Source organism: Calonectris borealis, chromosome 2, assembly GCF_964195595.1.
Source record: "Calonectris borealis chromosome 2, bCalBor7.hap1.2, whole genome shotgun sequence".
NCBI lineage: Eukaryota > Metazoa > Chordata > Aves > Procellariiformes > Procellariidae > Calonectris > Calonectris borealis.
In genome coordinates this window covers 69,106,421-69,132,091 of record NC_134313.1, presented here as the reverse complement: position 1 = coordinate 69,132,091, position 25,671 = coordinate 69,106,421, and the positions used below count along the sequence as shown (strand labels likewise).

The window sequence follows — 25,671 nt, the reverse complement described above, 5'->3', positions numbered from 1 at the left end:
CCTTTTTGCTTTGCACCTGCAGTTCATTACAATCTTGTATTTGTGACACTATAGTCTATTGCCATGGAAATGAACATAATTCCACAATTATGCTCACATCTTTAGATCCCTGCTCTTTAGAGAAGTTCATTATGAAATACCAACTTCTGTATTTAGGACTTTTTTACAGAACAGTTTTGGGGAAAGAATGGTTGAAAATGTACATGGCTTTAGATGGTTGTAATAATGTGATAGAAGACAGAAGATGGGGCAGAAGGGATTGCCTTCCTGTGCTGGGCTGACCTGGCCAGCAACTAAGCGCCCACCACTCGCTCAACCCAGCCATCCCCCCAGCAGGATGAGGGAGAGAATCAGAAAAGCAAACACATGAAAAACTCATTGGTCAAGATCAAGGCAGTTTAAGAAGTGAAGGGAATAAAAAGAGAAAAAAAAGAAGCGACACAAAAGCCATCACTCACAACATCCCACCAGGAGACTGATGCCCAGACAGTCTCCGAGTAACGGCCGCCTTGGAAAGACTAAAACCCCAGTTTTTATTGCTGAGCATGATGTCGTATGATATGGAATACCCCTTTGGTCAGTCGGGGTCAGCTGTCCTGGCTGTGTCTCCTCCCAGGCTTTTGCCCACCGCCAGCCTACTCGCTGAGGGGAAGCAGAGTGGGAAGCAGAGAAAGCCTTGATGCTGTGCAAGCACCCTTCAGCAACAGCCAAAACACTGGTGTGTTATCAGCACTGTTTCAGCCAGAAATCTAAAACACAGCACCGCACGGGCTGCTATGAAGAAAGTTAACTCCATCCCAGCCAGACCCAGTACTCTTCCCGAAGGAATGGGTATTTTAAGCTCATGGAAAGTTCCCTTTCCATAAAAGTGTTTCTCTGAGGAAGACTGGTATTGTAGTGTGTTTGATTTCAGCTATAAGACCAGTGCTACCAGTCAGATCAGGGCTTCATCGAGCTGTTTTCTACCCAGTAATCATAAAATGTGGTTTAGCTTCTTCCCAACCCTTCAGGTTTTTTTCCTCTGTTTAGACATGGGAGAGAGCTCTCTGTATCTATGTATTAGCTCTTGGACCCAATGCCACTGACAAAACTGCTGATCTTCCTGCATTGGCTTGTTTCTGTTATGAATGCTTTTCTCCTTTCAAGAAACCTGACATAAGAAGCATATTTAGATGTCTCTGAGGATCATTTTTCAGTGTAATACATCCTGGCATCTCTGTAGGTGTCTCTGTTTCAGGGTTTTGCTTAAGCGAACCCTAAGCCTTTGCTTTACTATTCTGTATTGCTTTAATCACTGCAAGTTTTTAAGAGTATGCTATTCTTGGTTGAAGTTTTTTATAAATATCATACAGCCATGTATAATTGTTTATGTATATTTCTTTTTAAGACGCCAGTGATCAAAGAGAAGACATTTACATTGGAAACCACATACCTTGCTCAGAAAGCTTCAACGGCTACTGTATACATGGAAAATGTGAATTCATTTATTCCACTCAGAAGGCTTCCTGCCGGTAAGTCCTGCATGCCTTCAAAATGTGCTTGAAATTGCTGTAAAGTTTAATCAAAATGCTCTCTAGACATAATTACAGCATGTATCAGTTTGCAGTTATCTAAGCAGCGGCACAGGAGCCGATTCCCTGTGCTGTGGGCAGCACCCAGCTGCTCCAGTCGTGCGGGAGATAGTGCTCAGAGGAGAGGCTCAGTCAGTCAGGTAGTTCAGAAGCTGAATCCCTCTGAAGACTGTGGCCTCACTGTTGTCTCCTTATTTTCAGCTGCTAAATCCTATCTAGAGGAAAAAAATCCACAAAAAAACTGCCTTTGCCTTGCATGGCTTCTCTTATGACTGCTCTTTCCCCATTGACCTCTCAGTCTGTTCTTATGCTATCTATACATTTTATTGCTCTTGTCATAAACTCTCTCTAGAGTACCAATACCTTATTTTTAACATTTATTGCCCTTTTTCACAATAATAGGCTTCATCTAGAGAGTATAAAATTGCAAAATATTCTTTAGCCCACATCTTTTGTCTACAGTATAATCTAGCAGCTCAGTACACTCAGTATTAAGCCACTCAGTGTTTCCCAGGAAATCTGAATGTTCCATTTTATTTCCCGAGCTCCCAGATAATTTTTTCTTTACATTTCACCAACTAAATTCTGTCCCTTTGTTTGCTTTAAAAAATAAAATTAATTTAAAAAGTTGTTTATAGAAAAAGGCCACTCTTCTTAATAACATGGAGTGCCCTACTTATTAGGAGGTTTCACTCCTGAACTTTTATCTTGTAGGCTTGTACTTTCAGATTAAGGTGGTTGAAGATGCTATAACTCTTTGCTTTCCTTTGCTTTGGAAACTTCAGCTGTAAGTCCATTAGATACTATCACATTTTCTCCCTTGATCTTTATCGATCGAGGATATTTAGGGTTTTTTCCACTGCCAAGATTTAAGGGCTTCCAGGCAGACCAGGGAGCAGGAAGCCCAAAAGGCAGAGCCAGTATGGTTGTCAACTTAAGCATTTGAAAGCTTATATTGTTCCTTTTCCCATCCAAGACTCTTTCTTGTTTATTTTCACCTTTCCAATAGGACTTGTTTGTTTTTCTCTTTTCGTTGGCTAGAACCAGGAGAGCTCAACATGGCTTTGCTTCTCTTGGAAAACTGGGTGCATCCTCAACATCATCTTGATGGGCATTAGGCAGCACTATCTGATTACAGTATTCTTTTGATACAGAGCTGCGTTTAACACAATTTCTCATGGATTTGTCCTCAAAATATTCAAAGTAGAGGTGTTTCAAGGAAAACATTCCTGGCTGAATGAACTGTTTTTTTTATTTCTCAGAATTTTCTTCTGGATGGCGCTAATCATATAGTCATTTATTTATTTATGATTCAATTACTGTTCAATCATTTAGATATTTATTATTACTCTAATAATTAATGGTAGGCAATGTTTCGGTGAATTTTATTAATGTACTGTCCCTTTAAATTCTATTTTAGAATTACATTTACTAGTGCTGCCTTAAATTATTTATTTAAACAGTCTGAACAGTGTCTCAGCACTGGGCCTAGCACAACAAACCTCACATGGTTCCAGTCAAGAATTTCTGACTCTCACTTCTTAACCCTAAGTATCAGATTTGGATTTTTCTTGGCTGTTTAAATACTGATAGTTTGTACTTTATGCATGTTTCCTACTGAAGCAGAGTTATTACGGAAACAAATGAATTATATCAGGCAGCGATCTTCTACCAAAGAAAAAAATTCTCTCTTTCTCTGGCAAGGAAAATATAATGACGAATGCTAGGGGCAGATTGTTATTTTCTAATGCTTTGCATTCTCATACACATCTAGCATATACATTGTTTAATTTGGTCCTCATTTCCTGGTAGTGATATATGTGAGGTATCAAATGACCTACAAAACTGCAGAAAATACCTGTGCAGAGCAAATTCTGACTTTCGCTTTCGCTGTGGGCAATGAATCTCCTTGCTCATTGTACAGCAGCCCTCCAGGACTGCCAGCGGGCAGGTGGGAGGAAAGTTTTGTCATAGTCAATTGCATAATATTTAGTTTAGTGGCCTTTGCACAGCTGGGATCTGGACAAGCTCCTGCTGCCCACCTTGTGCAGTGCAGTTGTGCCCTGTCCTTGTGGCAGGCTGCATCAAGGAGGCACAGTTCAACCCTTTGCAAAGAAATCTAAACTTCTTTACACTAGCTCAATTAATTGATTGATCAGCACATTTTGATAAATCCATGCTGACCTCTGTTTATCTTGCTATTATATTAATGCTATATTATCTTGCTATATATTAATACAGCACAATGCTGTAAAATCTGTTCTACTGGTTTAAAGTAGCTTAAATTAGTGCCTAGTACTTCATCCCACCACCAATGTAGTTCTTAACACAAGCACTTCTTCTTTGCAGGAATTCAGTACTCCTGAATCTCCATTCAGTATTTCTCAGAAATAATTTCCTGTCACTTCAGAGTTTCTGAGGAAACATCTTTGAATTACTTGTTTTGTTTTGAATTGTTTTGCCGCCTCTGCTTTAAAGCAATTCTCACATTGATCACACTTTGACTGTTAACTTCTTTAATGAAAACAAAAGCAAAGTAACAAATAAGAATTCAGTCCTCTTCGCTAGCAAGGAGCCCTCTTTATAATTGTTTCTTTTTGCATGACTACCAACATGTTCCCCATGCTCTTCCTTCTTGTACGCTAATGCATGTTTCTCTTGATTCCCTTCCTAGCCATTATCGAGCTTACTTACAGTACATGGGGGCTTTTCTTTAACAATTCTGCTTTTACTGGAACTTGTTTCATGCCTGAACCAAAACTCCTTACACAGCAGCTCACGGCTGGAGAAAGTAGAGTCACAAGATTATGAACATGTAAACCCCAACCATTATCCCTGCATGCAAAGGCGGATTAGGAGTTGCATTAGCAGTTGTAGGAAGGTCTGGAGTAATTATTTCATTCCTCCAAACAGAATTAATTCCTACCCTAGCACAAAGCTTTTGGATGGATGAGACTGATCCTGTGTTGCATTCAGGCTTATCTGATCCAGTTTTCAAAAGGATTGTTTCTCTGCCTGTGTGTGAGTAATTCTTCTCCAGCTTTCTACTATAGCGCTGGAGGCCAATTGTGTGATTCAGTTGCCCTTAATGATGCATTCACATCACTTGGTTTTAAAGGATAGCTGTACAAGGAACTTGCTTAGGGGTGCAAGTGGTGGCCTTTGATTCTGCAGACTCCAGCTCAGTGTCTTGGGTGGCTCTTGCCTTTCCTTGTTGTGCTTCAGCCTCTCTCGCCTTGCGACATGAATTCCTCCAGACCATGTTTCCACTGCCACCTTCACCACTGGCACATCTCGCATTCCCTGAACACGTGTCGCTGGTTGGGAGCAGCCTCTGCTGAGTTTCTCATTGAGCTAACTGCTGCCTTGCTCAGGCAAGGAAGTACCATTTAGAGCAGCCGCTTCTCTTCTGTCTTCAGCCCTTTCTCCCCAACCCCTGGCCGGTTTTTATGGATTCTTCCATGAACTCTCACTTGAACAGTTGTGGGCCATTGGGTTTTCTAACCCGACCTCCACCAAGTTTTGGTTTGGTGACAAGGCAGGAGGGGTTTTGATGCTGGTCTTATCCAATAGGTTTTGCAGGATTACACTTCTGTAGGCTGCAGCTTGAAAAGGGACCTTCTTTTCCCCCATTTTTCAAAGTTTCTTTTCCTCTTTGTCACTTCTCTCCCATATTGACATTGCAGCTGAATGAGCATGCTCACTTTGTGTTTCATGAGCACGCTGCTTTGTGTTTCATTTAGCCTTGTCTACTTGTTTCACCTAGTTGCTTTATTCTTCCTAAATATTGCCCCAATTTAATAATGACCCCACATATTTCTTTTGCTAAATCAGGGCCTTCACCACGCTGGTGTGTTTTCAGAGGGCCACTAGTAACCTTATCCAGGAAAGCAGAGCATATCTGCTCTGTCTCTTCTCTTGCCACAGAAATCCAAACCATTCCCCAACCCAGGCGTTACCACTCCTCTTCCTTCCCACCAGCTCTTTCTCAGCTGGTGTTACCTTGGACTCCTTATTTCACCTGCAAAATGCCTGGGCTGTTGTCAAATTACAGATTCCATGAAATATTCCTTTTCTTTTTCAGGTGTGAATCAGGATATACTGGACAGCACTGTGAAAAGACAGACTTTAGTATTCTTTATGTTGTCCCAAGTAGACAAAAGCTTACGCATGTCCTTATTGCAGCAATAATTGGAGCTGTACAGATTGCCATTATAGTTGCAATTGTCATGTGCATCACAAGGTAGGTAAAGACAAAAACAGTGAAAAATTACACATTGTATGGATATACTTTTCCTGTATTTATTTATTTGACCCCCAAAATTTTATGGGCTTTAACATATATCCTAAAATACCCACATAAAAAATACCTAATGACTGAAGCGGAAGGATTATGTAACATCCTGTCGCCATTTTTTTTTTGTCACAAAGCATGCATTTGTTTAAATTCACAAACCACCAGGAATGGCTCTGAATCCCCAGAGCAAATACCCAGCAGAACAGATCAGCCTTAAAACACATCCAAAAGGTCAGCTGCTGTGTTAGGCCTTCACTGGAGTTATTCAAGCATTGCTGATATCTTATAGAAGCTATGATCCCCCTCTCCCGCCCAGTGAAACCAGAGAGGTTGACAAGATGTTCCCTGCAGTACCGCTGTAAATGGTGTTACACACAGAGAGAAGTATCCCACACACCATATATGCTTTCTGAAAATTAATGTGCAGCTAGTCCTGTTATTAGGCACTCTCCATGGGAAACCTATTTTATGAAATGTAAAGACGCACAAGCACAGAGTTCAAGTTTCTGGGTTGTCTGAGACTCTCGCCCTGTATGAACACTGAAGTGAGAGGCCTGGATGCTTTATGACAACAAGGGATTCAGTTTGCTCATCAAGGACTTGAACCCAACGAGCACTGAGGGCTCTGGGATAGATTAAAGATGACTTAGTTACCTTATAGGTGCATGAGGCATTTAAGTCCTACACTTGGGCATTCATGCCACACTTTGCCTTTTCCTCCTCAACTCGTCCTTCACTTTTCCAGTTACATGGGGCCATAAAACGTTCTGCTACTGCGTTAGCGCATGGCTTCCCAAACTCAGTGATGTAGAGTGACACCCCTATGAACGAACAATATAGGCCTCCTTCCCTATCTCTCTTGTTAGGTTCAACGTAGCAGGTATAAGTACACCTAACAGTAAGAGAGTTATTTGGCTCATGCAATTTGACGTCATCCCTTTTTTACTCAACACCCTGCTGGCCAAAGCAGTGGCGTGGAAGGCAGTGGTTCAGCAGCACTCCTCTTTCAGCCTCCCTACGACCGTTCCCCAGCTCACAGTCTCCTGGGGACAGTCTGTCTCGCTGCGTCCCAGCAGGACTGCTCCATCGTGCACTGCCTGCTGTCTGACGGGCTGAGTAAGTCCCGTCCCGTTCAGAATTGCTGGCTTTTGTGAATCTTTTCTTAGTTGTGTGTCCATCCCCAAGAAAAGGATCGCCTGAGTCACCCCACAGAGAGTCCTGGGTGGGCTCTGTCTCAGGCGCTGCCGCAAGCAGCCGGGCACCTGGAGGTCCAGCACTTCAAAAGACTGATTGATCCAGTCTTACCATCCACTGGATTTTAAGTATGAAATATGTATAAAGTAAAGCCAATGCAATTATTCACCATGGTACGTGTTTTGCTGGATCAAGGCTGCAGGATGTAGCACCTTGCTGGTTTCAGTCTCAAGTTCAAGCAGAACTCCCTTCTGAGTGACCTGGGGTCCCTCGGACAGTCTGGTACCCAACAGCAGGGGCGTCCCCCCAGTCAGCACAGCTCATAGACTCCTTGCTATTGTTAAGTACAGAAAATCAAGTCAATGTGTTATTGCTAGGCTTAATTTTATGCGGCATATATAAAATCAGTCCTCCTCTTTCTTTCTCTCTCTCTCTCTTTTCAACAGAAAATGCCCCAAAAACAATAGAGGACGTCGGCAGAAGCAAAACCTAGGCCATTTTACTTCAGATACATCATCCAGAATGGTTTAACTTAGTGATTTTTATACCTACATTGACCATGTGGTGTACATTTTTATTATATCTTTTTTTAAAGAATGGAAATATTTATTTCAGAGGCCTTATTTTTGAACATTTTTAGTGTAACAATGTTGGTCTGTATTCTGAAAGCATCAGCTCTAACAGCTATGGACTGTTTTAGTATCTTTACTTTTATGTTTTTGAATACAGTAGTTCATTTTCTGTATCTGTATCACATGGTTATATAATAGACTTGTGCTTTATCCATGGAATGTAATATTTTTGGGAACACAGATTTATTCCACCAATGGTTGTAGATTTAAAAAAAACCAACAAACCAACAAAAAAGCCCACATTACCTAGCAAACAAGGCATGAACTAAAGGTAAAAATGTTTACAGCTTACTTTTCTTATGAGAAACTAGAAAACACTGTGTTTAAATACGTAGATATTTAAATGTTTTTGGAAGTTAGTAACTGATTTTTTAGACACTGCCTATCGCATGAACTGTGAAGCTGTGTGCTGTGTGTAGTTGTAACATATTTATAAAACGTGTGGGCTGGGTCTAAGCACTGCCATCTTCATAAATAATTCCAACAATTTATTTTTAAAGAGGAAAATTATAAATTTCATAATTTGGGAAGTTACCTGGTAGAGCAGATGGCACAGGTCCAAAAGAAGTAGGTCTTAGTAGATTTAGGTATTGTAAAAATTGGTGTTGAATAATTGAACACAAATAATTGGAATAAAGCCTACTTTATCACTGTTAAAGCTGTTTTAATACTTCTTAAACTTTTTTAAAGAAAATACATGTTTTAACACCTACAATACAGATTGTATAGTGTTTGTGATTAAAATAAAAACAAATAATAAAAGTGAATGAATTACTAGTGCTCTTGTATAGAGTATTTTCAAGAGCTAAGGAAGTCCTCCATCCAAATTAGTCTGCTGGTCCTAGTTATATTAATAGACTGTTAGTTGTCGTTTGAAAGATCCCAAGATAAAGTGTGAATAGGATGTGTTCAGCTGTTTTAACATGTAGTTTAGGCTTTCAAAATTTTGCATGTAGGATTTAATAATTTGTTCAATAAAAAAAAAAATGCTTTCAACGTTTTGAACTGGAAAAGCATGTCACAATACAACGTTTTCACTATATTGCCTCTGGCTTAGCGTGTTTATTTGTTACCCCATGTGGTAATTGCAGCAGGCTGAAGACCTGAAGTTGTTTTGCTGGAAAAAACAACCGTGTTAATTTTCCTGACTGCTCTTTGAATTCCCTTGGAGGAAAGCACTCCAGTAACACGAAAACAAAAGTAGATCGTTAAAAATATGCAAGTTTGCTTTCCTGCTTAATTAGTAAGTTACTTAACTTTCCTGGATTAACACTAATAACTTCATCAGTACAGAAGCGTGACCCTCTAAACGTATGTTCCTTTCCAGACATTGCTTCCTAATTTTAGGGGTTTCATGTTGCTGAAAGTATCCGAACAATCATGTGTGGATATTTTGTAGTCAGAAGTATTTGACCAAGCTCCAGGAGCGGCGTTTCACGCCCTACTTTGAGCATCGCCGGAGCCAGCTGTCGCCCTGGCTCCCTGCAGCAGCGCCAGAATCGTTCTGGCAGGATCACCGAAACTTCGCCTCCCGCCGACCCGGCCGAAGGCAGGCAAAATGGATCGCCGTGAAATCACCTCGGAGGCTGACAAAACCCACCAAAATCGTCTCTCCAGCGTCACCGAGGAGGAAGAAGAACAAGATGCAGCTTACACGATCGTGACGGTCCTGGACAAAGTGGCCAACATTGTGGACAGCGTGCAGGCGAGCCAGAAAAGGATAGAGGAGAGGCACAGGGAGATGGAAAACGCCATCAAGACCATACAGATTGACATTTTAAAGCTTGCCCAGGCTCACGGCAATACAGGCTACACGGTGAACAAGTTACTGGAGAAAACCCGCAAAGTCAGCTCCACCGTGAAGGAGGTGCGGGCACGCGTGGAGAGGCAGAGCGCCAGCGTGCGGAAGGTGGAAGCCAAACAAGAGGAGATGCTGAGGAAAAACAAATTCCGGGTCGTAATCTATCAGGTAACCGCGAGCCTAATTTCTTGTAGCGCTGTCATGGTGCCACCTCCTTGGTAGCCGCTGGTAGGCATCGGTTAATGCACCAAAAACCGCAGTCTATCCACCATGAGATCTATTCTATGCTTTCTTTAACATTGAGTTGTGCTCCTCAGTGCCTTTCAGCATGAACCTACTGACGGCAGCACACGCGGTCTATTATTAGTGTTGGTAGGTTTCTGAGCCAGTCGTGTAAGATTAACTGCAGATCAGCAAGGACTATTTGTTACCTCTCCGAAAGGTAATATGAGGCAGGCCCTGTAAATCTTGTCATACAAACCATGCCTGACATTCATCCCTGTTATTTTTTTCACCGTATTAAGTAGAAGTCCAAATAGCAAAAGTGTTTGCAGGCTCCCTGGAACACAGACTTTCTTCTAACACTAATTTCAAAACATATGGTTGATTTAGCTTGCAGCATTACCCAGGCTTTTGTACTGCTGACAAATTGGGGCTTTTTTCATTGTCTCAGTCTATAGCAGTATATGCACAAACTAAAGCTCAGACCCAGAAACCCTTCATGACAGCAAATAGTACTTTGCATGCTCTACTTTGGAAATGGTTTAACCTGATACTGTTCTTCCAATCATATTGGGCAAGCAAATCACACGTTTTCGTTCATTGTAGGATGTTCATTGTTCTCATAAATTACTGTATTTGAACAGAAGTTTCATGAAATGGCATGGTCTCACCTACACTCACACAAGTAGACAGTGCAGGCGGTTCATGGGGTCTGTCACTTGCTAGCGAGTGCTGTGAAACCCATTTGTTTAATGGTCTGATCCTGCCATTTGCTGAAACTTCCCAGTTCCCCAAGCCAATAGAAAGTAAGAGTGTTTAATCTTTTGCCAGAAGCATAGTTTCTCCTTCATACCAGCGAGTCCCCAAAGCTTCTTTCAAATGAGTCATATTCATCGTTAGGCATTCTTGAAGATACCAGCCCTCGTGAGTAACACAATGCGCCCCCACCACCCAGCCTTACGCCCTGGTCTTGCATCTGTTTGTACATAAATAACATTACTTGCAGTGAATGGAGCTGTGTGTTTCACTGAGTCTATTCACCACTGTATATAGCTGACATTCTTATGCATAATCTAGCTTTCTTAACTACTTCATTTTCTACTACTGGGAAGAAATAGCTAAAGAAAAAATAATAAAAGCTGAAGGTAGGAAATGTTACCTCTTTAATGTAATGTTAGTACCATATGCAGCCTACCAAATTGTGCCTCCCAGATTTTCTGACTGAATGACTTACTATGGATGTTCAGGTGAAAGCATGGCACAATTTGGCCTATTATTACAATTATTGCAAGCTGCACCATCACGGAGTAGAAAACAGGCACTTTTGCTTTTTTCTTGCAAATCATTTCCCAGCTAAAGGTAATAAATCTCTCTGACTCCCCTGGTTAATGGCATAATGCCATTTCATTGATGGGCCTTTACCATAATGTCTGCAGCAGAATCAATGCTTTCAAAATGTTTGTTCTTAAAACAGTATTCATTACATAAAGTAAATTTTTCTCCTAGCAAGACATGAGTTATCATTTATTTAAAAATATAGTACAATATTGTGGAAATTGATTTACACACAGCTATAAAGAACGGCTGTTGCTATTTTCAGATATTTCGTACAAAAGGTGGCTCTCATGATGCGTACTTTCTCTAAGAATCACCTTCAGTAGGAGTTTCTGAACTCTCTGCTGGTTTTGTCGGACAAGAATGACCTGCACCCTGTTCCGTATGTTTAGTTCTTAGGCGGTACTTTTCAGGAGGGGAAACAGCATTTCTCATTGGTGTCTTTCTAGCTTCCTCTTCCTATGGTAGTTGAGAACTGCCAGCCTTTTGTAAGGTAGATGGAAGAACCTTTTCCCTCACGCACGGAAGAGGAGCAGATATGCTGATCCTCTAGGATCCAACATTTAACACTCTTCTGGAGGAGGAGAACTGCATTGCTCCACAAAAACGGGAACATGCTAGGTAGCCAAGAGTGTGCTGAAGCTTTGAGACACAGGTACACTCGTGAAAGTCTCTTTCACACAAGTGCAGTGATTTTCACACTGTTGATTCACACCAGTGTAGGCATGCTGCTGGAGTGCCAAGACCTGAATGACTGAAGCTTGGCTACGATGAGTGGGAGTCTGTTAATAGCTACAGAACCAGCATACTCCCTTCACTATATTTTACAAATAGTTATAACCAAGTTGTTTACTTGGTGGTTGTGAGTGACAGCTCATCTGTAGTGAGATTTTTTTCTGATGAACCATTTGCGACATTGTGATGGAGCCAATGACCTGTGTGTAGCCGGCGTTGAATGCCTACGTGGGTGAGCACACGTGGGTTTTAGTTTTAACTTTTGCCAGAACATCGGCATATGAGGAAAAGGGAAACACCAATTAAATCCTAAAGATTTTCTTTCAAGCGGATAGCTTTGATCTTATCATTGATAGAAGGAGTAGGCAGGTTGAAAAGGATCATTGGCTGGAAGAGGTTGTCCCAAGAGACCTCAGCCATGATGAAAAGAGTTGGCAATATCCTCGCATTAAAAAGAGACAAAGTGATCATCCATGAGCATAATGATTAGGGAAATTGAGAGCATTCATTTTCAAAAGGCCAGGTTGAGAAAAAGATTTGGTAGCAGGCAGCTCTCGTCCCCAGGCTGATTGCACGATTAAAAATGCCAGGTTATTTTGAGGTCTTTGACCCTGGAGTGCTATGCGCCTAAGGGTATAGCAGGGAATGCAAAGTACATTATAGGTGGTGGAGGTCACTGTTCACTTCTGTTCAGGTTAGTCTGAATAACCAGCTGAGAGAGCTATCATTTCTCTGCAGTCAAAGAGCATCTAACAATTTAACTCATTCTGGCTAAATTATTCAGAAATTAAAGGGGATTTTTTTTTTTTTTTTTAAATCCTGAAAGAACTTGTTTCATTTGCTTTTCTGCATGTTCTGCAAGTCCCTCTTTGAATGTGAGCATACAGACACCAGAAAGTCCATGTTACAGTTACTGGGCTCTTTCCTATTGTTATTTTATGTAAGCACTATGAACCAGTAACAACTTCCTATGAAGGGACACATGCATTTGTTTCACTCGCTGCTGTCTGATGTTTAAAATTAGTGGACAGTCACAGTGGACATGTCAGAAACCAAGTAAGGTTATGGCTTGACTGGCCTACACAGACATGTTACAATCCATTTGTTTGCCCTCCGATTGCTCCACCGCACACACGGGGAGAGGCTAGCAGAAGCAGCCTTGCGTATGCAGCTCATATTAGGCATAAATAAATCAAAATATAAGTGGCTTTTCCTGGCCACTGTCCTTCTGCAGCATAATGGCTTGGACAGTAAAAATGGTGAGATCGAGATGGGGACAATAATCTGAAAATCTGAAATGGAAGCACTTCCATCCGAAGCAGCAGTAAAAGTCAGGGTGTCACGAGCTCAGGAGACAAAGTTGCAAACACGGCCTCTGAAAGACCTGGTGCACGAACTCACCATCCATCAGCACGGAGTTTTAATTACAGCTATTCTGAGAAAAACCTGTGAGAGTAAATGTGACATGAAAGGCAGCAAATATAACACTTCTATTTTAAAAAAGACAAAGGAAACGATCTGAACCATTGCCATTCATCTGATATCATTTGGACATAAGAATGGCAGGCTCAGAAGGGGCTCTGCAGAACAGAGTCGTTAGTACCGTGGAGTTAAAGAGCTCACCAAGAGCAGATTGTGCTAGGTAACTTCGTATTTGATCATTTTTCTGTTTCACAGAAACATGAGGGGTCTTATCCTTTCTCATATTTATGTACCTGATATCTTGCCTCGTAACAGATAATCTGGAAAAACAACAGATGACAGGGGATTGTGTTGAAATGAGAATTGAGGCTTGTGACGGGTTTCTAAAAGGGTTTGCTTCTATGACTGTCTTTGTCAACTGTTTAATATTTTCATGAAAGATCTTGGCACAGAAAAGGTGTGGATACTAAAAAAGTATGCTCAAAATAAGGAGCTGTCCGTCCAGAGAAAGAAATACAGACAAGAAACCATCTTTAGAGCTAGAGTAATGCTAATCTAAGCGTACACAGTGTCAAGTCTTGTACTTAGCAGAAGCCTTTGTTGTTGGTTTGTCTTCTGAGGCCCCATGGTTTGGAAAGGACAGAAAATGGTGGGTTAATGGTGCTCACAAGATGACCGAGAGCCCACCTGATGGTGTGGCTCTTAAAAAAAGTGATACGTGGGCATGAAATGCTTCAGGCAAGATATTTCCAGAAGTGATAGAGAGACTGCCAGTGCCCTTGTCCAAAACTCTTCAGAGCCCGCCTGGACTACCACGTACAGCTCAGATCACCCCTGTTGAAGTAGGTTGTGTTCAAAGTGAACCGGTTTGGAAAACAGCTGCCAGGCTGATCAGAGCAATGGGAAGCCCCTGGTAAATGAGAGGAGACAAGGAGGTCATAGCTTGGTTTAGTCCAGCAAGAAACGAGGCTAAGAGACATTGTGGCTGTCATTTATACATATATCGGGGCAAGATGAGGAGTCCAGTAAAGAACATCATCAAAAAGATGAAATGGGTGTAAGCTGTCCGTGAGTCAACTAAGGTCAGAAACCAGAAATGGATTCTTAGTCCTGGAGTCATGAGGGTCTGGACAAAGCCTTCTGCTAGAACCCAGGGGGAGAGGGGAAAACCTAAATTGCTATTAAAGTGGAGTCTGAAAACTTAATGAAAAAAAGATGGCGTAGGTTGAGTACCTGTGACAGCAGAGCACTGGCCTCAGACACAGAGGCCTCAGCAGCCCAGTGACACAGGGCCTTTGTTGGAGTCTTGTGGCTTAAACCTTATAAATATTTTTACCTTCACTGAGATTACAGAGAATAAAAGAAACCCAACGGTTGTGTCAGAGAGTGTAGCAAGAGTCCTTTGTCTGCACCTTCAGCTGGAAGCGCTGAGCTGGCCCCGTGCTGTGCAGCCAGCCGGGGGCGAGTGGCAGAGCCAGCGCTGAACTACCGGAGGCAGCCAGGAAGATCATAAATTACCTGTGATTTTCAGAAAAAAAAAATCACCGCTTTCAACCAGCTAAAGAAAAACCATATTTCTAGGGACATGTTCACAAGGAAAGAGGAGAAAGGGAAATAAAAAAAAAAATTAAAATGCAGCTGTCGGGCCATTTCTGTGTTCCTAAAATGAAATAGGTTGCATATTTCACAGGACTGTGTTCATAGCGGATTATAAACTAGATGCTACACCAGTTGATCTGGTGTAACTGGAGTCCCCAGACCTGTTCCTCTGTGGTGGAGGGACAGGCAGTTCCTCCCTCACAAGGGACAGGCAGTCATCTTCTCAGGGCTGCCATTGATTTTTCTCCATCTGTTCACACTGAGCGGTGGAAACAACCGATGTTAATTTACATTTGCACTGCACACAGTTGTGCAGGGCTTTGCTTGCCGTTGGCCTGCACGCTAGCAGAAGAGCGTAGCTGCACCATGAGCCTCTCGTGTCGTGCTCTTCCCCACGGTCCTAGAGGCTGCCGGGAGTGACTTGTCAACAGGAGCTGTGGCTGGCCGCTGAGGGCACACACGTGTCTTCAGTGACACCCGTCATGCCTGAGGCCCCGATTCAGGAATGGACTCGACTCTGGGGACATGCAGTTGGGCTGCATTTTCTCGGCACTACTGAAGATAGCTGAATCTTGCAGTTATTCCTTTAGCACAGGAATAAAGTTCATCAGAACGGCGCAGGCACAGATGGGAGGGATATGTGAAGTCATTACAGCAAGGGCAGAATTTGGGACAGGATCCATCTTGCCAGGCATTAGACATCAGTAACGCAGACGTTTGTACATTTGGCCTGTAGACTCCCTTCAAACGAGCAGAGAGAAACGTATGGAGCCTGATTCACCTGACTTGTTGTAGACATCTACTTCTGGATAGTTTCTACTTCATAAGTACCTGTTCTCTCCATTGAGTTGAAAGAGTGTCCAGAAGCAAGTCCATATGCAGACACGGTTGCTTGGGCAGATGAGTTCGGCAACTCCTGACGAATGGTTGAGTTTCTGTTGTACTTGAGAGCACTTCCCCTCTCTAGCGAGCTTGCAGGAGCATCACCTTGTGATGAATGAATGAATCAAAACATTACCAAACGTATTTTTTTGTCTTATCACACCTTGTGATCGCTCTTTCTCCTCCACTCACAAAGGGTTGGTATCTACAGATAAATTGGAAGTGAGAAATTTCACCATTTGATTGCAAACCTGCGGACTGACCTGCAGAACTACTCCCTAGGCTAGCTCCCTAAAACAACAGCACAGCAAAGTAAGTGTGAAGCTTTAATGTTCCCCTGGAGCTGCAGTAGTCCTTTTTATGCAGCATGTGGTGGCCTGGAGCCAAGGGCTTCTCTGAGTGATGTGGTATAACTGGGTAACGCTGGCTCGTTGTCTGTAGCTTGCTGCAGTCAGATAATGAGAGAATGAGCTGGGTTTCTTTATGGTCATTGCATGCTCCTGGTTAAATTAATGAATTTCTGTCAGAATTTAAAGAAAAGGGATGTGTATTAGGCTTCACAAAAGAAAATTGAGGTGGCTTGACTGTTCTGGCCAGGCTGCTTTTTCATTATGTAAAAATAATTCTAAATACAAGCAACAGCACTTGGCCGTAAAGTCTTACGTGCTGAAGTGTTTATTCTCTATCTACTTTACTTAATAAAATCCCTTAGGTGCCCTTTTAAAATAATCCTATTTCTCTCTCATCTGAGCAGCTTTTGGCCTGATAGTAGAGATTTTGAAATGGCATATTTGCAGAAAAAATGAAAGGATTGCTTGAGATTTGTAAAGCTTCACTCTTAACTGTTAGAATATGAGTAAAGGTACTGAATGATTTGTAATTGGTTATTCATCAGCGGTTTCGTATTGATTTAAAGAACAATTTCAAGGAGATCTTTCAGTGATTTACCTTAGCTGCCGGTTTGAATAACGAATCACTCATTTAACATGCAAATTTCTAGGATTTTTTTTAAACATTGTGGCGATGCAGTTTCCTGCCCATATGCTGCCAGTCGTTTGCATCACCAGTTGTCATAGACACAGCAGCAGCACCAGACCAGGTGCTGGGCGGCCTTCAACCATTTTGCTGCTTCGTGCTCTGCTTCAGAATTGTCCGGTGATCACCAGTCCCGTCTGTGCCTATGTTAATCATCACCTGCACCTTCCCTGCCACACATCCCAGGGCTGAAGGATCACTTGTCGTGACCTTTTCCCCGTGCAACACAATGACTCCAAGTTACGGAGTTTCATCTGTCTCTCCGCCCTACTTTTCCTGTGAGCAGCTTCTTTAGAAGTATTTTGAGTCTTTTTTTTTTTATATATATATATAAAAAATATAATTATATAGATATAATATATAATTTTGATATATATACAAAATTTAATTATTTATTTGGTCATTCTGTTTTTCTCTGTTACTGTTTTTTGTATTTTAAAAAATTTCATTCTGCTAAAGTTTTAACTGAAATTAGATAATAGTTGAGAGCTGATAACAGCTGCCTTTATTAAAGCTTGTCAGAATTACATTTTGAAGCTATTTGAAAAGAGAATGCAAAACTGGTTTATAGCGTTTCTAGCATATATTTACACATAAGAAAATGTTTATTTTTTCTCCTTGCTGACTCTAGAAGCCCAGTCTGGGCTTTGAAATACAAACCCAGAAAACGTGTGCAAAAAACCATGAAAGGACAAGGGGAAGTAAAGCTCCTGAACTGGCCACAGCCATTAAAATGCCCTTATATCCCATTATTTTTTATTTTTAAATGACATTATAATAAAATTATTACCGAAATAATCATTAAAAGTATTAATGCACTTAAAGCCCAAGTATTGTTGTACAGTGACACTATGTCACTGCTTCATCTAGCAAAGCCAGGGGACTCTAAATTAGCAACACACCTTTCCTTAATGAAAATAATACTACTGCTGCTATTAATTATTGATCCCACCTATGCTTACTCAGATAAAGAGTGGAATTTTTTTTATAACCCTTTTTCCTTTGCACAGCCTCACTGACCTCGCTGAAGGCATGGCATTCCTCTTCCAGCAGCCCCTCTGGCTTATTTGCTCCTTAGTTCAGCAGTAAGGGAGAAAGGTGCTATTAGAGCCGACCTGATCTTTGCCAGGACACAACTGCAGCAAAATACCTGAGCCATCACTAAACAATTCGCTCTGCCATTTCCCTTTTTTCCCTGCCCAGAGATGAGGAGAGCCTGACTGTGCAGGCAGGGTATCAAGCAGGCACATTTTGAGACAGTCTCTTTTCCCCCGCAGTTTTCAATTATCTGAGCATCGCCACCTCGAGAGCCTCATAACGTTGATTAGAGGCATTGCCACATTTAAGGTTATTTACCTACTGTTTGCAAGGCTTCTGCGAGGTGAAAAAGAGTCAGCACCTTGCGCTTTGCATAGATTAAGGAGCAGGTGCATTAGCCTTCCTTCATAAATGCCTTGTTATATCCTGTGGGAGAAAAATGCTACTGCTGTGATCCCTTCCTTGAGATCGGGAGATGCCGGCAGTGCCTGCAAACTGGTCAGCGCCTTCACGCGTGGGTGCAGAGCAGCCAGAATTTTGGCAGCTGATGAAAAGTTTGCAGACGAAAGGAGTGTGTGAAGGACACAGACTATGTCCCTTCGAAAATTTTCTAATTGTCAGTTAAATTGAAATGGGAGCAGAGGGCGAAAATGGCAATGATGGAATCAGACTTTCCTGGGAATCCGGTGTTGGAAACATCAGCGTTTCAATATTCACTGTCCCCAGAGCCATCCATTCAAATCAATGCCATGCTGGCCGCCTTCACCAAAGCTGAGGTTTACTCATGCGTTTACTTTGGTTTCAGCCAGGCCCTTAAAAACTCAAATTTCTATGGCTAGGCATATTTGAGAAGTTAAAGACTCAAAAACTAGGAAAAGCCAAAGTTCAGGTTTAAAATGCTTTCTTAGCAAACTTACTGTGCCAGGGGCATCACCAGCCATTCCTGAATTGTACTATCATTCTGTTATGATTTTATACCTTTAAGTTTTCTTTGTTAAAGTTGCTTCATAAGCAGTGGATCTAACTAACCTTACAGCTTTGTGGCCTCTCCCTGCCCAGCTAAGCTGCAAAGGCCTCCAGGCTTTCCCCTCATCACTGCAACTGATGCCTTCAGTCCTTCCTCTGCTACCACAAAACCTGAAGCCTTTCTCCTTCCAGACCTCATTTCCTTCCACATACATGCATTTTTCCAAAATATTTCCAGTTTCCACAACGCAACATCTAATCTGACTCCTTTCTCCCCTCTCCCCTCCTACACCCATTCATAACACAGCCCCCCTCTTCTCAGCACCCCCATCACCTGCCGAAAACATCAGGTCCAGATCTACAAGCAAGGTACCTGAGCCACTGGCGTGTTTGCTCAGGACAGACGTCAGCTGGGAGGACAGACGGAATGACTCACAACACAGCAGGCTCCTCAGCAGAGAGCTTATTTCTTCGTGTCTGAACTCGGCTCCCTTCTCAAATTGGTGGAAAATGCCCAAATGTTTATGTGTTAGTGGAGAGGCCATGTAAGGGTGAGAAGGTGGGAGCTGCGTAATGTGAGCATATACGTTACACCTTTTGTACAAAAAGAAGACAACTTCCAAATTAACCACTCTCATGACTGATTTCCCAACTTTTTTCTTGGAGAAGAAGGAAAAAAATTGTTTTGTTTTGAAAGGTTCAGGTCTATTTTCAGTTTGTTGAGTGGTGGACTAACTTTTCAGAGTATGGCCAACAAGCATATCAGGACCAGTGTGAGCACCCTCTGCAGGGTGCACCCGCTCCAGGTGCTCCATCTAGGAGGAGTCATGAGCTTCCACAGATTTGTTTCTTGGTTTCTGGTTCTGGCATGTGCATGTCTTTGGTTTTTGCCCCTAGGCAAGGCAAGCAGAGTACATGTCCTTTGTATTAATCAACAGAGAGACCACATGACTGCACTCTTTTCTCGTCAGGAAATCAGGTTAAAAATACCTGACTGCTTGGTGTGAAACAGTTCTTTTACTGTGAAATAATCTCCTGTCTTCATGTATTTGAGCACTTACAAATTTAGCTTGGAGAGCATCCCTTACCTCCCATGAGGTGGTGGTGGCAGATACGAGTCCTTCCTAGCAAAATGCTTAAGTAGAATTTTAACTAAAAGCTTGCAAGTAGCATCATCAATTGCTCAACTCCTTCTCACCCTCCTCTAAGATTGGGCAGCCCAGCCCTGCTATTTCCAGTCCCATCTGCTTTCAAGAAGAAAGCGGTCACCCAGTTTCGGGCTTTGTCCCATGCAACTGAAATCAGTAGGTGTTTTGTCTTTCCTTTTAGTGAGTCTATAGATGAGCCGGTAGCTATATGCTTTGACCCCATCAATTTCCCACCTGGTGCTAAAACTTATCGTTCCTGCTTTAGGAAGGATGAGCTCCTACCTTCTCTCTACCCCACTGATATCTAGTGATAAGAAGAAATGGGAAGGGGCAGGAGAGAGAAAGGAAGCAGATGAGAAAGCTCTCCTACTGAGCCTAAATCACTGTATTTTTGTTATGAAACCCCCCTAACAGGCTAGCCAGTTTCACTAATACTTTCCACTTTGGCAACATCTTCCATCCAGAAACCTTCAGAGGAGATGATAGAAACTCACACTAATTTTTAGCCTTGCTACATTTGATTCTGCAAGATGTGTGCAGAAACCACGGAAAAAGAGAAAATCAGAGATTTGGCAAAGATCATTCTCAGAGTCTGTAGCAGAATGAAAAATGTTCCTCAGGACCTGCAGCTCTAGTTTCTGTGTCTTGTTTACAGGGCCTTCATCTCACACGTTATTCCTCATAAGTCTTAACTCTAACACATGTGTATGAAAGTTAAAACGCTCTCTTCTTTAGTTAATAGACTATTAAGCTAAATACAGTAAAAATCCGGCAAACAATTGACAAAAGGTACAGAAAAATTTGTTCTTCTTCCAAACGAAGACAGCTTAAATATTGCGGAGAAAATAGTCTCTCTGCCTTCTCTCTTTTTAAAAAGTAATCTTCATATGAACAGCATACCCTATTCACCGTATTGTATTCATTTCTGTATGTACTGAAATTTCAGAATAGTCATTCTGGAAACATTTTTGTTACCATTTCAGCTGAAGGAGCGGGCTATAATTTACAAACTTTGAGGAATTATTATCCAGCTGTGTTTTAGTTCATTTTCAGAAAAGAAGGGATTATGTTTGTATATAGAAGTCTTTATATAATTAATGTCAATTTGCACATTTTAATGAAGATTATTATTAGCAAAGCATTGTAGTTTTGTTCCTGCTGATTTTGACAGACGAGTTGAATAACATTCTGCTGTAATCAATGCAACATAACTTGTCCCTATTTTTTCTAAGCATTAACAACTATTTTACTAGAGGGTTTTTAATGAAGGCAAGGCATGATGACAGACTCTTAAGGGGGCTTTATCTGCCAAATAGCTTAATGTATTTTATTTTACATATTGCTAGTACTCTGTAAAATAACATTAAACATGACTTGCTACTAATGAGTCACTGTGAAAAATGACAGACGTCTTTTTGGCCAGAAATCAGTTCACAGCAAAATATTCAGTAAGACTGACCCATTCTTCATGGGTTCACAACTTCTAATATCTCTCCTATTTTCTGCATTAAGGTAATAATACTAAGGATAGAGCCCAGACACTGTCATGCTTCAGAGATCAGCTGAAGTAGTTACTACTAATGGGAAACAGCTTATAGAAGTTTTATATAGCTGTGGTACTCGTCTGGACCCTAAAGGGCTGCTCCTCTTCGGAGAAGAGCACATGCACGTGCACATAAACAGCTAGTAGGGAAGAAGGGGCTGGCATTGTCCATCGCATACACCTCCTACAAGTTATGGGTTTTCTACTCTGCATACACTAGTACTTCTAGACAGAAGTGCCTCACTGACAGTGAGCCACAAATTCATAATGTCCACGCAGACAGCAGTCTTCAGATCAGGGGATCAACTCTCTTAGGAGATTCTCCCTGTTCAGATAAATCATACTACTGAATCCTTCCATTACCACAAGCTTTTTTCCTTTTTTTGCACGTCCTTAACCACTAAGTGATTCTTGGTAAATTATCTGTTTACTGTGGACAGCTTTTGAAAGTCGTCTGTGTATCTTTGAGTTTTGAGCCTCTAGCAGTCTTTCTTTGGAGGGGCGACATCCATTCCTAGTGCTAAGATACCTAGGATAGTCACCACTTCCAAGCATGCAGCTAATATGTATCGTATGTGTAATATAAATATCTAATACCGCATGCTCATACAGGTCACCAAACTCACCACAGGAGATAGAGGTGCTTGCTCTGGGTCATTGATATTTTTCCAGATGGAACAAGTCAAGTTCATCTCAGCAATGGTGCAGGTGCTGGGTGAATTATATGGAATTGGGTTTAGTGAATAACATCTCATTCCTTTAGTGGCTTTGTCCCCTTGTGGAGCCAGAACGTGTAAGTTAGTATGTTGGGGTCCATCCCCTTCTGGGCAGCAACAGAAATGCTTGCTAAGTTCCAGTTAGTCAAAAATGTGCAATTGTCTTGGTGACAGTAAAGGACTGAAGCTACTGGTATCATTGAGGCCCTCATTTGGAGAGTGTAGAGCTGACACAAGCACAAGAGCCTCTTTTGTCCACGGGATGTCTGCTTTTATTGGTGAGGAATAATGGATCTAGGCCCAATCTCTGAGAAGCAGATCAGCTTCAAAAAAAAAAAAGAACTAGACAAATCTGCTCTGAAAACCATTAGGGGCCAGTACACATAGGACCATGGCATTCATTAGTTCCAGGTAGAACCACACTGAAAAGAAACCTTTAATCAGAGTAACGTCTTTACAGAAGCTGGCAAAGGTTTTTTCTGCCGTTTGCATTCTGTATAGATCACATACGATGGTACAAGCATACCATACTTTGTCACAATATTGTGTTTCAGTTAGCATTAATTAACTACAAACCAACAAACAAAATGCTTGATGACCATCCTTTTAAAACACACTTGCTGGAAGATGACTCTGTGCTTTCATTCACAGGAGGAAACCGAGTGTCCTTCATCTCTCTCTGTTATCAAAGAGAGGACAGCAGGGGAAACTCTAGAGGATGATTTCTTCCCACCTGATGATCTGTCTTCTGATGAAGAATATTATATCGAAGAAAGCAAAGCAACCCAATTCAAGAAATCAGGCATGAGGCGTATAGATGACATCAAAAAGGCATTTTCAAGGGAAAATATCCAAAAGACGAGACAAAATTTTGGCAAGAAGGTAAACAGGCTTCGAACTAGAATAGTGACCCCTGAGAGGAGAGAGAGGATCAGGCAGTCAGGAGAGAGACTGAAACAATCTGGGATAAGGATCAAGAAAACCATTTCACAAGCTGCCCCAACGAAGGAGACGTTCAAGATCCATAAAAAAAATAAAGAACGAACAGGAGCCGAAGGTCAGGAGGGGATCCAGGAAGCCGGTGTGCACATCACCTCTGAGCTCGCAGCAGCAGAGCCCTTCCCTGAAGAAATCTCTTACACGGAAGTGATCACTAAGGTAAAGAAAGACAAGAATAGTGCAACAAAAGGTGCTTCCCAGTCTACTGAAAAAGGAATGACAATCCCAGAAGTCGTTCTTAAGCAGGAAGGAAAAGAAGGAGGAGGAAGTGATGATGTCCCTTTGCTAGACTTAAAGCAATCGGCATAAGGAATCAATTAGCAAACACACCATACTATCCTTACTGAACAAAAGATAAAGATAACACAGTATGTATTCACTCAGCTTTAGAAAAAGGTGTGGATTTCTGTTATATCACAAAACATGTGTTGGTGGTGTTCTACCATTTACACGGGTGTCTGTAGTGTTGTCTTCCTGACAAAGCCAAGCCACGCAAACTGAATGAAGGGGCTCCCCCTCTGTCTTGCAGAGTGCCGATAGCCATCATTAACCTAAATGGAACTCGCATGTCAAAGGCAGATGGAAATCTGCTGTATTTTCAAGATTGATTTAGCAGTCACTTTACAGCCTGATCACTCTCTTTAGTTTTATGTGCAACGGTATAAAAATTATTTCCATTATCGTCTAACCAGAAAACAATAATAAAGCTATTAATTCGTATTAGTGAAAGGAAGAACTACGGAAAATGCCCATTTAGCTATACAGATCTTTTCGTTTAAGGGCTCTTACTGAAACAGCAGGAGGAGGAAATTCCTGCTTTATCCAGGGTGTGACAAAATGTGGCAGGAGTGATAGGTTTTTGAGTAAATTGCGTTTCTTCTCAGTGGAAAAGAGAAGCTCCTGAAATGACTACAGGTTATTTCCAGAGTTCTGGAAGAGGAAGGTTTGGTGTACGTAAGCAATGCATTTTCTGCAATTATGGAGTAAGAATAAAAAAGCAGAAGACACATTAAATGTGGAATAGCAGGAGGAAAAGAGAATGAGATATCATATTAATGTTTCAGAAAGATGCGATTGTGAGAAAGGCAAGGTATGAAGCAGTAAACGAGGAACAAGATTAATGCATGGGTTCTGGATAAATAAGAGAAAAAAAATAGAATATTGTAACTGAAGTTTCCTCGAGATCTTTTAAAGAATTGTTACTCTATCCAGAGGATCACAGGGCTCATGAACATAACTGACCAGACAAGGGAATTGTTTTGTTTTCCATTCTCTGTGCTTCACTGCAATTAAAATCTATTCTACAAAGCCGCTGAAGTACAGGGCCAATCCATAACCTAATTCTTTGTTTCCTATCATCATCGTTATCGACCAGCCACAGCCTCAGGGATTATGAGACAGACACCCTTTGGAGTATGGAATGCTATTTATTTGCAACACTCGGGAGCCAGTGCCCTGACATCAGATATGTTTGTAAACACGACCGCTACGCTGACATGGTGTGCAGGACTGTATTGCTCTCTTCATTCTTAAACGGAGTTGCCTTCAAAGCACTTGTCTAAAGCAATGTTAGTCATAACTATCTGTGTGAAACTTGTACAATATTGCCAAAAGCTGTATGATTGTATTTAATACCTCAGATTCATTTTAACAGCAGAACATAACTTGGTTATCTATATACATTGCTTGAGGACTCCCAGCTAATTGTTAATCTATAATTTAAATATAATTAGTTTGATTTCAAATATTCTGCCTGCCAGTCCTTTCCTTTAGTCTGGTGTACATCACATTTGAGGTGAAACAGCTTTAGCAATAGTAACTAGGGGACACTGGTTGGGGAAGGTCAATGTTACACCATGTCAGTGACACTTCAAATCAAATTAATGTTGTCAGATTGGAAGCAGCAACTCCACTGAATGGAAGGGCAGGATAGGGCAAGAGAGGGAGACAGGAAGACATTTTTTTCAACAGTAAATTGTACATCTCCACTGTACTGTAATTACATGCAAAAAGAAAAATGGTTTTGCTTATAGGATCAATTGGAGGTTTTGTTTGGTTGGTTTTTTACTAGTTATAGGAAGTCTTTTCTGGAACCAGGCAACTGTATGTTCTTCTTCCAGTTCCATATGAAACTATAGCTATCTTCAGTGAAATACTGTATGATTTGTCTGGTTCTTCTGTAATATGACCTGCATTCTGTTCTGCAAGATTTGACGTTTTCCTAAACTGACAAACGGGGTTTAGTTATTGAAATGAAAATGTCAAAGTTCAAAGAAGCTATTTCTTTGCATTTTTATACAGCAGAACACTAAGTGCTAGAACGTAAATGCCTATAGGTTTTCTTTATATAGCATTTAATTTTCTCATTTTACTTGACAAAGAAAGGAAGTGATGCAGTTTCCATGGAGCTTATCATGTAGCACCGCATATAACCTCTATCAAATATGTATTTTTTAATGATTACTTCTAACTTCAAGTGTTCAGAGGATGATTTGTTTTCATAGCAAGTAGTGAAAAGTACTTCAATGCAAGTATT

General features: G+C 41.4%; 2 protein-coding genes across 2 annotated transcripts in view; both read left to right on the top strand.

Annotated features, from left to right (window-relative positions):
• Positions 1 to 8,352, top strand: part of TMEFF1 (transmembrane protein with EGF like and two follistatin like domains 1) — a 122,749-nt gene extending 114,397 nt beyond the window's left edge. Inside the window, exons 8-10 of the mRNA XM_075142295.1 lie at positions 1,388 to 1,511; positions 5,656 to 5,814; positions 7,509 to 8,352. Of these exons, the coding sequence (XP_074998396.1) occupies positions 1,388 to 1,511; positions 5,656 to 5,814; positions 7,509 to 7,593 (368 nt within the window). The 3' untranslated portion in view covers positions 7,594 to 8,352. The remainder of the gene's footprint in view (positions 1 to 1,387; positions 1,512 to 5,655; positions 5,815 to 7,508) is intronic.
• Positions 8,353 to 9,041: 689 nt separating this feature from the next.
• On the top strand, positions 9,042 to 24,882 carry CAVIN4 (caveolae associated protein 4). The gene is made up of 2 exons (XM_075140684.1): positions 9,042 to 9,663; positions 22,788 to 24,882. The coding sequence occupies exons 1-2, from the start codon at positions 9,253 to 9,255 to the stop codon at positions 23,442 to 23,444; spliced, it is 1,068 nt and encodes a 355-aa protein (XP_074996785.1). The 5' UTR covers positions 9,042 to 9,252; the 3' UTR covers positions 23,445 to 24,882.
• The last annotated feature ends 789 nt before the right edge of the window (positions 24,883 to 25,671 follow it).

Excerpts from the sequence above, each read along its gene's own strand:
- CAVIN4 (XM_075140684.1), top strand. The coding sequence starts at position 9,253 with ATGGATCGCCGTGAAATCACCTCGGAGGCTGACAAAACCCACCAAAAT. Across the intron at positions 9,664-22,787 it reads TCCGGGTCGTAATCTATCAG|GAGGAAACCGAGTGTCCTTC; the intron begins GTAACCGCGAGC and ends TTTCATTCACAG.